Below are 12,321 nucleotides of genomic sequence, written 5' to 3' on the forward strand. Positions count from 1 at the left end.
TGCAACCAGAGGCTCCCCCCGGGGGCCCTCCAGCATCACTCCACTGCTGGGGAGGGGAGGGGGGGAAGCTGTGATACAGCAGCTGCCAGCAGGGCTTCTGCCTTCGGAAGAGGGGGTGCGGGCCTGCTCACGTGTGAGTGCCTCATCCGACGCAGAGCTGTCACGTGACATGCCCCCCCCTAGCAGGTGTGAGGTACTACATGTAGCAATACAAACACGCTCATTCCACGCCCCCACTTCACCCTTCCAAAGAAAGCCAGCTATATCCCGCCTGAAGATGCAAGGGGTGTGTGGGGCGTAGTCACGCAGGATCGGACTCAGTGTGGGGGTGTGCTCTGGAAATGTGGGGTGGAGGTGGGTGTGGAAGTGAGTAACACTGCGTTGGAAATGGGCCCTGTGGAGCTAGTGCTAAAAACATAGTTCTTCAACTCGCCAAGCAAAATAGGAAACACCATAGAAAGAAACCAGCAACACAACACAACACAACACAACAGAGAAACACGAAGACAGAAAAACCTGATTCCCATAAACAGGGCCACCCAAATGTATAAAGCATCTTATTGGCAAAGCACCAATCAATAATAACTCGGATCAACATAACCCGCAGAAAGAGACTCAGACGGCTGCCCCCTAGCTTGACTAAAAGCTCTCTAATACTCTGCACACTCACCCTCAAACAACCCGCAGAAAGAGACTCAGACGACTGCCCACTAGCCCTTCTAAAAGCTCTCTAATACTCTGCACACTCACCCTCAAACAACCCGCAGAAAGAGACTCAGACGGCTGCCCACTAGCCCTACTAAAAACTCTCTAATACTCTGCACACTCACCCTCAAACAACCCGCAGAAAGAGACTCAGACGGCTGCCCACTAGCCCTACTAAAAACTCTCTAATACTCTGCACACTCACCCTCAAACAACCCGCAGAAAGAGACTCAGACGGCTGCCCCCTAGCCCTACTAAAAGCTCTCTAATACTCTGCACACTCACCCTCAAACAACACGCAGAAAGAGACTCAGACGGCTGCCCCCTAGCCCTACAAAAAGCTCTCTAAAACTCTGCACACTCACCCTCAAACAACCCGCAGAAAGAGACTCAGACAGCTGCCCACTTGCCTTACTAAAAGCTCTCTAATACTCTGCACACTCATCCTCAAACAATCTGCAGAGAGAGTCTCAGACGGCTGCCCACTAGCCCTACTAAAAGCTCTCTAATACTCTGCACACTCACCCTCAAACAACCCACAGAAAGAGTCTCAGACAGCTGCCCACTAGCCCTCCTAGAAACTCTCTAATACTCTTCACGCTCACCCTCAAACAACCCGCTGAAAGAGATTCAGACGGCTGCCCACTAGCCCTCCTAAAAACTCTCTAATATTCTGCACGCTCACCTTCAAACACTGAACAGACCAGACATATACCGCCAACGCAAAACAACAAAAAATACCAACTGCAGACACTCCACAACACCAAACAGAAACTAAACCAATCGCACACACATCACCACATACATGCTCATGCACCAAACACCACATAGCACCGACAAATTAAAAACAAACCAGCACACCGTGACTGGTTTTTCAGAACCAAAACTACCAACAGCACATACAAGCTCTCCTGTGCTTTCCCTCTCAATCCCACTAACTAAGCCATCCCAAACCCTTTTCTTTTCAGATCTGCCAGACCTGCTAGAGACCTAACAAGCATGCTACAATAGGGCAGTCCATTGATATCAAAGATGGAGCCTTGAAAAGCATTCCCTGCTGTATTTCCTGCCACATGTCTGCCACAATCCCTGCCTCATTTCCTGCCTCAGTCTCTGCTGCATTCCCTGCCACAGTCCAAGCCGCAGTCCCTGCTGCATTCCCTACCACATTCCCTGCCACATTCCCTGCAACATTCCTTGCCTTATTCCCTGCCTCAGTCCTTGCCACATGCCCAGCCACAATCCCTATCTTATTCACTGCCCCAGTCCCTGCCGCATTCCCTGTCACAATCCCTGCCTCATTCCCTGCCACAGTCCCTGCTGCATGCTCTGCCTCATTCCCTGCTGCATGCCCAGCCGCATTCATTACTGCATTCCCCACCACATTTCTTGCCACCTCCCCTATCGCATTTACTGCCACAGTCCCTACCATATTTCCTGCTGCATTCCCTACCACAGTACACGCCTCATTACCTGCCACAGTCCCTATCAAATTTCCTTCCTCAGCCCCTACTGCATTTCCTGCCGCATTCCCTACTGCATTCCCTGCTGCATTCCTTAACTCATTTCCTGCTGTATTCCTCAAGACATTTCCTCTCACATTCCCTACCACAGTCCCTGCCACAGTCCCTAACATATTTTGTGCCTCATTCCATACCATATTTCCTACTGCATTCCCTGGACAATGAAATGCCCATTTGGAAACTACCAGCCTCTGCATGGGAAATCCTTGTGCTGTTTCACGTAACCCAATCAATCTAAATCTTAAATGTTTACGTCACTGCACCTTGAACTTTTCTTGAAATTCCTTGCACTGAATTAATGCTTTTGGAAGGGGATCGCAGCGGGTCATTGGCCAGTTCTGAGAGAAAATTAAGCCAAAATGAGGGCTGGAACTGCTCTTAGAGGATCTCTTGCGGGATATACAGCGCACGCATTGTGAGGAATTCGGTCATCCGCACAGGGAGTGTGCGCTCACCTGGGCTTTTTGACGTTTTGTAATGAAAATGAATGATGGGAGACCAGCATCAGAAAATGTGTGGGGCTAATCCGCACACATTTTCCTCTGCTCACCACACAACAAACTCATAGTCAAGTGTACTCCGGGGGCACATAGCCTACAGGCACAGTCCTCCCTGTCACATTTAGCTGGAATGTGACAGCCACGGGTACATCAAAGCATATCTGAAGGGGGAAGGCAACACCCTCCTCCGGCCATGGGCAGCATTATTAAAATATCAAAGGCTCCATGAATCCGCCCTGTTCTATTGTAGTAATGTGTGGTTGCAGCGCATACTGATGAGAGTTAATTGAAGCAGGCCTGCAAAGGGCCTGTTCACAGAACACAAAGAACAGGAAACACCAACACCTCTTTGATATGTAATTTGTCAACTTAGAGGTATCTTCCACCCTTCTGTATGAAGGGCACTGAATGGCATGTCTGGGATAACTGTTTGCAGTAGGTAACCCCTGCAGAGAGACTCTCTTTCAGAGGGAAGAAGTATGCGAATTGATGGAGACAGAAAGTTTTGTCTCACAACAAACTTCGAGAGAGACCTGCGCTTTGATCAGGAGCCACAGAGAGCTCAATTAACCAGAGAGGCACTTTGATCCACAGCAGACAGGAAGGTGGGTGGGACTTAGTTTTACATGTTGTCACCCCTTACCTTGCCTGTTACAAAGCACTCTGATTATCACCTCACACATAACAGAAGATTATTGGTGGAGACCCAGGATTGGCACATTAAGGTAGGCTTAGCCTGCACCAATCACTGGGGCCCAATTCGCATTAAAAGAGGGATGAACCCCTCTTCTGACAGATCATCCGATGACTTTGAAAGGAGTACGAAGAAGAGCTCATTTGGACCCTGGCTGAAGGGTCAGACTGCCTTACAGCTTCTGCCAGTGAAATGAGGCCAGGATTTCCAAGAGGAAAGCAAGATCCCTCCCCTAAACATCTTCCAGGAAACAGAGGGAGATACCGGACTCAGAGGACCCATGCAGCAGCTCCAGGACTGATACCCATCCAGCACACAGCATGCCCTGACAGGTTCTGCCAGCAGGCTTCCTAGGAGACTCTGAACAAAGGACAAGACCATTGCCTGCTAACACTCTCCTCAGCTTTGGCCAGTCCGCCTTAAAGGATGACACAAGCCCTGTGAAGAAGCTAGGAGGAGTGCCACAATAACCATCAACCAGTGTCCATCTGTTGGGGACATTTTCCAGGGAGTCGAGCCCTCAAACCGCGACTGGCTGCTCCACTGACTGTTTTTATTTTATTTTATTTCTACATTTGTATTGCGCGGAAGCCCGCAGACATCAAGGCGCACACATTTACACAAAGGAACGGCTAGATGCTTTATTCTGTTATTCTTGGGGAAGCTCTGACGGCTATTTAAACAGGGCTGTCCTTAGGGCCTTCCGGAATGCCAGAGTGTTACCCTCTAATCTGATGGTATTGGGTAGTCCATTCCATGCTTGGGCCATCTCCCCAGGCCATTAGTGATTTTGAACCATGGGCAGACAATCTGGCCCCTAGATTCTGATGTCAGTGATTGGCCCAGTATGTGCGGGAGGATCAGATCTTTCAAATAGGCTGGGGATTGCCCGTGGATACTTCGGTGGACCAAGGTCATGGCTTTGAACGTGATCCGTTCGTTAACTGTCAGCCAATGTAGAGCTCTTCTGTCTGAGGTTATTTGCTCCCTTCTAGTTCTCTTCCTAATGATTCTCACTGCGCTTCTCTGGATAATCTGACATAATGCGATGCAACCCTTGTTTGCTCCTAGCATTAACGTATTTCCATAATCCAGCCTTGATAGGATAATGGCCCTTGTAATAGTGACGCTGTTTTGTTCATTCACAAACGGTCTGATGTGACTGAGCAGACACAATTAATATTGTTGTCACACTGCAGTCACTAAAGCAATCTGAGATGCCTCGACCAGCATTCCAGATCCGCCAACTAGCACAGAGACACCGATTCTTGGCCCTGCGCCGCTGTGTAGACCGGCCTGCAGCCTTCCGTCCAGCCTCGCCTACCGAACTGCCTGCTGCCTGATACCTGCAGCTGTCTCCCGTCTAGAACTCTATCACAGGAGCTGCAAAGTGGAATTAAGGGGGCCTTTGTGGTACCACCTGACTTGCCAGAAGCTTGACAAGTCGGGCAGGACCGGACAAATTCCTTAACCTTTCCGCTGATCTGCAGCCAGTAAAAGTGCACAGTCTCCTGCAAAGAGCCCTGAAACTGACTCGACCCTGTCGAGCACCAAGAACATCTACAGCACAAGGTACAATGTGGTTCTGTCCCCCGGGTCCTTCTCTGAAGGCCCCTCGAGGCATTTTACAACCCATTTCTCCCTTTGTGCTTGAACTGTTGCGATTATTTACTTTACCGACTACCCTCCTATCAGTATCCAGAGTGCATCCCGTTTCCTTCATTGAAACTGTTCTCTGTATTCCTCACAGGGTGGGTAATATTTCAGAGTGTGCTCGAACTGTCTGTTGTGATAATATTAAAATTGATATTTTTATACAACGTTGACTGGACAGTCACTTTTATCATTGGGTGATAATTGTATTTTCGTAATATATGTGATTTTATTCAAAAATGTTCTAATGAAAACATTTTAACGAAACAAAAAAGGTGAAAAATATGGATGATTTTTTAATTTCTTTTTTATTAGGGGTCCTCCCATAAGCCCCCGTTCCCCTATGTTCATAACCCGAACTGCCTTCCCAACCATTTTAATCCCCTACCCCACTCCTACACACATTTTTATTTTAATCAGTTTTTTTCACTGTTTTGGTTTCGTTTAAGAAGGTATTCGTTGATATTTATTCGATAATATCTCTGGATACCGTATTTTCACGGTGTTGTATTTTGTATTTGTATGTTTATTGAATCTTATATAGCTCCTTAATCCAAAGCGCTGCACAGAGTTAAAAGCAAGCTGTACAAAAATAATGATCAATGGTATATAGGTCAAACCTCAGTTCTGGTAGCAAACAATCAGAGGCTGTGATGAAGGTGCTTTTTCAGAGAGACACGAAAGAGAGAGTAGACAGTGATAGCAGGGACGTCATTTCACCAAAATGCCAGGGGTAGCGGAAGTGACATCACATGATCCTTGACCCCCTGATGACATCACATGAAGTGATGCCATTTGACCCCACCCAAAGTGATATCGCGGGAAGCGATGGAACACAACCTTTCACCCGTTGACAAAACGGGAAGTGTCATTGCATAACATTGTACACTACGAAAAAATATGGTTACGATATCACTATAATGTGATGTACATTTCATACCTGAATGGATCGCCATATGTATCATTAAGATCAGTGTGTATAGGCCCATATTACCAAATTACTGTGAATGCAAGCAAACATCCATGGCCAAATGATAATGATGTGTCATTATATAGCACTTACACTTAAGCACTTTATATAGAAAAAATATACACCCAATATCACCCAACCTGTGTTGGTACTCATTTATTGACCTCAGAAGGATGAAAGGCTGAGTTGAGGCGTTTAAGAACAGACTAAATCAGTGACTCACCCCCCGAAGTGTGTCTGAAATAAACCATTAATGAGTCTAGCAATTATTGTATAGATTTCCATCAAGACACATTTTTTGGCATTCCTATTCTTTCTTATTTAGGGTCAGTGCTGAAAGTGTTAGAATTGTGGCACTCCAGTTCTTATTTTTCCTTCTTTTTTTAAGGGGCTTGAACAAGAAAGCAAGCCACTCCACAAGCAAAGAGCAACATGGTGCTGGCCACAGTCCAGGAGCATGCATTACAAAAAAAATAATATTTTTTTTAATTGTTTTTTTTAGAGGTCGCAAGGGAGACCTCAGAGGTCGCAGTTGCGACCTCTGGCGACCCCTAAATGACATCGCTGAGTGATAGACTGAAGAGAGAGGGGAAGGGCGTTCCAATGAAGAGGAGCGAGAAGCTGAAAGGAACGAAAACTGGACTGGTTGTTAGGGATATTCTGTAGAATGGCTAATTTCCCTTACCTACTGAGTCCCTCAGCAGCTTTGCTGGATTTCTGAGGTTTCTTTTTTTCTCCTGGTAAGAGTGTAAGCCTTTTTGCCCACTCTTACATGTGTTTTGCTGTGTGTGTTTAACATTTTCTTGTGTTCATAGACTGTGGAGCCTCACCTACTCCTTAGGCATTATCTTTTTACTGTGTGTTACACAGCACCTTCAGTGCAGTGACACAGGGTTGTCTTTTTGACTTCCCAACTCCCACTCCATTTTCTGGGAATGACTACTGTCTCCCAGAACATGTAAAGTTGCCATTTAATGTATTAGTGTCTCTTTTAAAAACTCACAGACCCAGTACAAACTATCTTAAAAAGAGTTCTGGAAAGGGTTAATACTTATCCCTTTTTGTCTATTTCTCTTGGAGCATTGTTTCGCTCCCTTTTCATTAAGACTTGGCTGGTGGCAGTGGTAACTACCCTATTTTTCCTACTGCTTTATCTTAAATAGCTTTGGTATTGTTTTAGGCTATCTTGGTAGCCTCGAACTTAAACCCGTTAGACCATATACGTTTTTATATGGTTCCGTTTAGTCGCCATTTCTTTTTGTAAAAGTCTTTCTCGTGTTTTACTCTGCGCGCCAAACCAGGTTTGGTCCCTTTGTTCGTTGTGCTTTCGCGGGCTTCTGCACAGAAGCCCTCCTTAGGCACCTGTATGTCTGGGGGGACAAGATGTGAGGGAGGGGTTTAGGACTCCCTGCACAGCGTCTCCTTGGAGACCCATGTCACACTCTGATCTGATTGGCTGTGGTGATTCTCCCGGCAGGACAGCCACCCTGCTGTGTGATTGACAGCCCGGTTGTGTGAATGGGGGGAAACTGCATAAAAAGCAGGTCTCTGGGGCTAGAAAGACAGAGTCGTCACTGTAACGAGAGAACCAAAAAGGAGCTGACAGAAGAGGACCCCTACCACGACTGAACCTCCCGGTGAAGCCCTGCTGCAGGTCCGAATGTTCATACGCCAACAACAGGGAAGATCTGCAAGGAATCTTCTCCCCTTGAGCTGGTGGGAACAACCAGTTCACCAAACTGCTCACCAGGCCTCCCTTCTCTGGTCGAATTTGCTGTACAGAGCTACAGTGAACCGGATAGCCAGGAGGAATGGACCCTGCTTGCGTTTTAAGGAGCACACCTTTTATTTGTTGCTTTGCTCTGCTGCTGGTTTCTTCCCTGGGCAGTGTAGGACCCTCCAGTCTTCCTACTTCGTGTCAGTCCGACAGTCCGACAGTCGCTTCAGGAACCATGAGCCTGCAGGACCTGGCAGAAACGTCCGCCTCAGCTACAGCCTTCTTCTTCATTTAAGGTACTGTTCAAATCCGGTTGTTCGTTTCGTCCGTCCACGGTGAAAGTGTGTGAAACCTTTCGCCAATCCGAGGGCTTGTCCTTCTCCATTCTTTCAAATAACTTTTCTGCCGACCAACTTCGTTCTGAACTCTTGGCAAAGACTTAACCGCAAACTACCCTGAACTGTTTGATCTTGAGCAAAGACTTTGGTCCATTGACTTTGGGCCATGCCACTTTAATCTGATTTCCTCACTGTAGTTCCTTTTTCTAGATTACCCTGCTTACTTACTTGTGGGTGCTGCTCAATTCTTGTCTAACTTTGCCATTCCCTCCCATTTAAATTGCTAGAGTGCCATTTTGCTCATACTTCATTTTGAGCCTAACTTGTCCATAATCTATTGGGTGTGGTGTAGTATATTAAGAGTGTGATTTTTCAACTGCTTTACTTTAGTGAAATGTTGTACAACTGATGTGTAAATAAATGTATATTCTTTTACTTGAGAACCTTGAGTCAGTGTTTGCCTGAATCATAGTAACTGCTGTCCTTTGTGTAACTATTGATACTTCTCACTTACTCTTGAGATAAGTCTGGCTGCTCAGCCATCGCTATCACTTTAACTGTGTAGTACAGGCTTGTACCAAAGGTGAATTTGTACTGTCACTTGTAGTCCTAATTGTGTGTGGTGTTCCCAAAGGGTACTGCATATAATTCTGCCTAACACTGGGCACAAGGGGGATGGGGAATGGTCAACCTAAAAAGACAGGAAGGACAGAGAGAATGAGAGGGAGTGTAGAAGGACAAAGGTGAAGCAAGGTAATCAGGGGCTAGTCCATAAATAGATTTAAAGACTAAGCAAGATAACATGAAATTTAAGTTGGGAATGGAAAGGTAGGCAGCCAAGAGAGGCAAATGATGCTGAAATAGAATTACGATAGGAGAGGAGGCAGAGTACTCGAACAGAGGAATGGTAGATTGATTTTAAAGGAGCAAGGCGTGTGCATGGAAGGCCAAAAAGCGTGACAGAGCAATAGAAAAGCCGAGCGAAGATAAGAGAAGAGATAAGAAGTTTAGTTGCGTGAAAAGTGAGAGAGGAGCGAACTTTACAAATATTATAAAGAAGAAAATGACAGGAGCGAGACGTGAGAGAAATGTGATGAATAAAAGAGAGGTTAGAGTCCAGGTAAAGACCAAGATTGTGTGCAGTAGGAGAAATAGAGTAGAAGGAGGAAAGGAAATAGACAGTGCTGGGTGGAGAGGGGGAAGAGTGTGTTGCAAATAACCAAGGATCCCGACCTTTCGAGATAAGCCTACGGTTCCGTCTACGTTATCAGAATTGGACAAGGAGGTTTTTAATGTACTTGTGTTTCCAATCTGTTTGGATCCTTTCTGGTGTACTAGAGGTGTGGGGCTGATTGATGGTTTAGAAACCGATATTCATCCCTGGACCACTGGTGCCCCGGGGATTGATTCATCACAAGGATTGAAATCTGTGAACCTGTGGATGACACAAAGACCCCAACAGTGAGCACTTAGTCCAGTGAGCACTTAGTCCTGTGAGCTCTTAGTCCTGTGAGCACTTAGTCCTGTGAGTACTTAGTCCTGTGAACACTTAGTCCTGTGAGCTCTGAGTCCTGTGAACACTTAGTCCTGTGAGCACTTAGTCCTGTGAGCACTTAGTCCTGTGAGCTCTTAGTCCTGTGAGCACTTAGTCCTGTGAGCTCTTAGTCCTGTGAGCACTTAGTCCTGTGAGCTCTTAGTCCTGTGAGCACTTAGTCCTGTGAGCACTTAGTCCTGTGAACACTTAGTCCTGTGAGCTCTTAGTCCTGTGAGCACTTAATCCAGTGAGCACTTAGTCCTGTGAGCACGTAGTCCTGTGAGCTCTTAGTCCTGTGAGCACTTAGTCCTGTGAGCACTTAGTCCTGTGAGCACTTAGTCCTGTGAGCTCTTAGTCCTGTGAGCACTTAGTCCTGTGAGCACTTAGTCCTGTGAACACTTAGTCCTGTGAGCACTTAGTCCTGTGAGCTCTTAGTCCTGTGAGCACTTAGTCCTGTGAGCACTTAGTCCTGTGAGCACTTAGTCCTGTGAAGACCTAGTCCTGTGAGCACTTAGTCATGTGAGCTATTTTCCCAGCTGTTTCTCCTTAACTGTGCACATGGGAGAATTTGGCAATGCACTGGCTCTGGGGGTTACGTTTCTTGTTAATATAGCACTTATTATTACAGTGCTTAGAAGCATGATGAATATGTCACGGCCACTAGTAAATGGGATAATAGTTGTCTTATATTTTGTTTTAAAAGGGGGCAGGGGTAGATATCCTAATGTTTATTTATTTGTTAACTGTATAGTTGATTAAGCAGATAACTGTGTTGCAATTGGATAACTCACTGAGTTAAAAGCCCAACTCTGACATGTGCCAGTCTGCACTTTCCAAGTTCATATTTCAGCAGGGCGGATTCAGCTCTTCAACCTTCTGAGGTTCATCAATGAAGTACTTATTCTAGTAACAACACCAATAAGTTTACAGTGCCTAGAAGCAGGAGGAATCATGAGCCAGACACGAAGCTCTATACATCAAAATATAATATAGTGCCATCTATTCTTCCTGCATATGGGAACATCTGGGGCGCAGTCGCATCAAACCATGGAGTATTTCCACGTGGAGTATAAGCCTCCAAAACCTTAACACATAAAGATGGCTCTAAATGGGAAGCTTTGGGTCTGGGGAATCCAGTCAGTTGGGTCTATAGGGACAAACACCGCTCTCCAGCTTTACCTGGTGGGCGGGGTGAGGGGGGCTGTGATGGAAATGTCGCCCTGCAGCTCGAATTGGCGGCCATGTGCACAGATTGCATCTTACAGGCGTGCACGGATGGTTCATGACCTTCGATGCTGGTGGAAGAGGACATATGTAGGGCGACCGTGGCATAATCTTTACGAGATTTCCGGGGCGCAAGGTCTCCAGATTTACCCAACAAATCTTTGTGGTAGTAAGTGCAATGGACCAACATCAAGATTTTAGCTTTATTTATTCTTTTATTTTTTATTTATTTGCATTTTTAAAGTGCTCACACAGCCCGGGGGCATCGAGGCGCTGTTACAGAATGTTTTGTTGTTGTCTTAGTTGCATATTTATAACGTGCTTAAATACCCAGAGGTTTGTAAGCGCGGACTCGGGGATCGAACCTGTGTTGCTTCGTGTCGTCTTGCTTCCAAGGCGAGCAAGTAGCTTAGCCCAGGTGCATCCAGAGGCCCTCGTTAACATGCTTAGGCCCATCACAAAGAGAACTGAAGGGAGGGTTTGGGTATCTCCTGTGGGCGGTGGCACAGGTGCAGTGCAAAGACATCAAGGGGGGGTCCCACCAAATATTGTGCCCCGGGCCTCACCAAACACTGTCACAGCCCTGAACCCCACATCCTGCTTGCCGGCACTACAGACTGGCATGCCTGATCACCTGGCACCTGTTCAGTGTCCTGGGCTTCTCTGACCCCAGCCCTGGCCTCGGCGGACATGCCCTCCTGACCGCCCTAACGTCTTGTGTTGCAGGCGGAAAGCTGGGTGCGAGGCAAGCTGCGGGACCTGAAGGATGGCTGCGACGCCCAGCTGACCCCCCTCCAGGACTGGGAGCAGGCGGCGCTCACCCTGCAGCGGGAGATGAAGGACTTTGAGGACACCCTGAGCAAGCTGAGCCAGGTAGGAGGCGCCCACGGCATGTTTCCTTCTGTGTAGCCCCTACCCGTCTACCTCCCCCCTCCGCAGTCTCCACCAACTGCATAGTTTCTTCCCCTCCTACTTTACAGCGAGTTAGACCTGTATGGTCTGTTATTGAGGCCCATCGCTTGAGTTGATGCAGGCTGCATTATGGTCACGGGAGAGAGCAGCCGCCGTGTTCCTGTCCCCCGCCCCTCTCCCCTTGTGTCTCAATGTCCTGTAAGCCTCCAGAAGTGGCCCCTTTGTGTCTTTCTGCCCCAGGGCCACAGGAAGCCGACAGGGCCTGGCGGTGCGTGGAGGTTGCCCACAGACCTGGTCCCTTAGGGGGGGGGGCCTTGGGATGGGGAACACATGGCTGGGGAAAGGCAGCTTCAAAGACCCGGCACTGGACGGGGGGGGTTCTCTCTTTCCTGCTCCTTCCCTTGCGACGCCTCTCTCCCTTCTTCTCTCTATTGGTGTCACTCTTGACCCCGGGCTCTCTTGCTCTAATCGCATGTCCTCTCCTGCCCCTTCCTATCATTTACAACTCTACTAAATTCCTAAAATCTGTCTTTCCCTGACCTTTTCTGTCG

The 12,321-nt window shown here is 47.3% G+C and overlaps 1 protein-coding gene across 2 annotated transcripts in view; it reads left to right on the forward strand.

Moving 5' to 3' along the window:
* The window catches only part of LOC138468335 (uncharacterized), a 419,279-nt gene that overhangs the window by 67,252 nt on the left and 339,706 nt on the right, over nt 1–12,321 (forward strand). For both annotated transcript variants that reach the window (XM_069608850.1, XM_069608851.1), the window contains exon 4: nt 11,585–11,731. In XM_069608850.1, coding sequence (XP_069464951.1) covers nt 11,585–11,731 — 147 coding nt within the window. The remainder of the gene's footprint in view (nt 1–11,584; nt 11,732–12,321) is intronic.

The sequence above is a fragment of the Ambystoma mexicanum genome, chromosome 4q (genome assembly GCF_040938575.1).
Source record: "Ambystoma mexicanum isolate Mex_15411 chromosome 4q, UKY_AmexF1_1, whole genome shotgun sequence".
Taxonomy (NCBI): Eukaryota; Metazoa; Chordata; class Amphibia; order Caudata; family Ambystomatidae; genus Ambystoma; species Ambystoma mexicanum.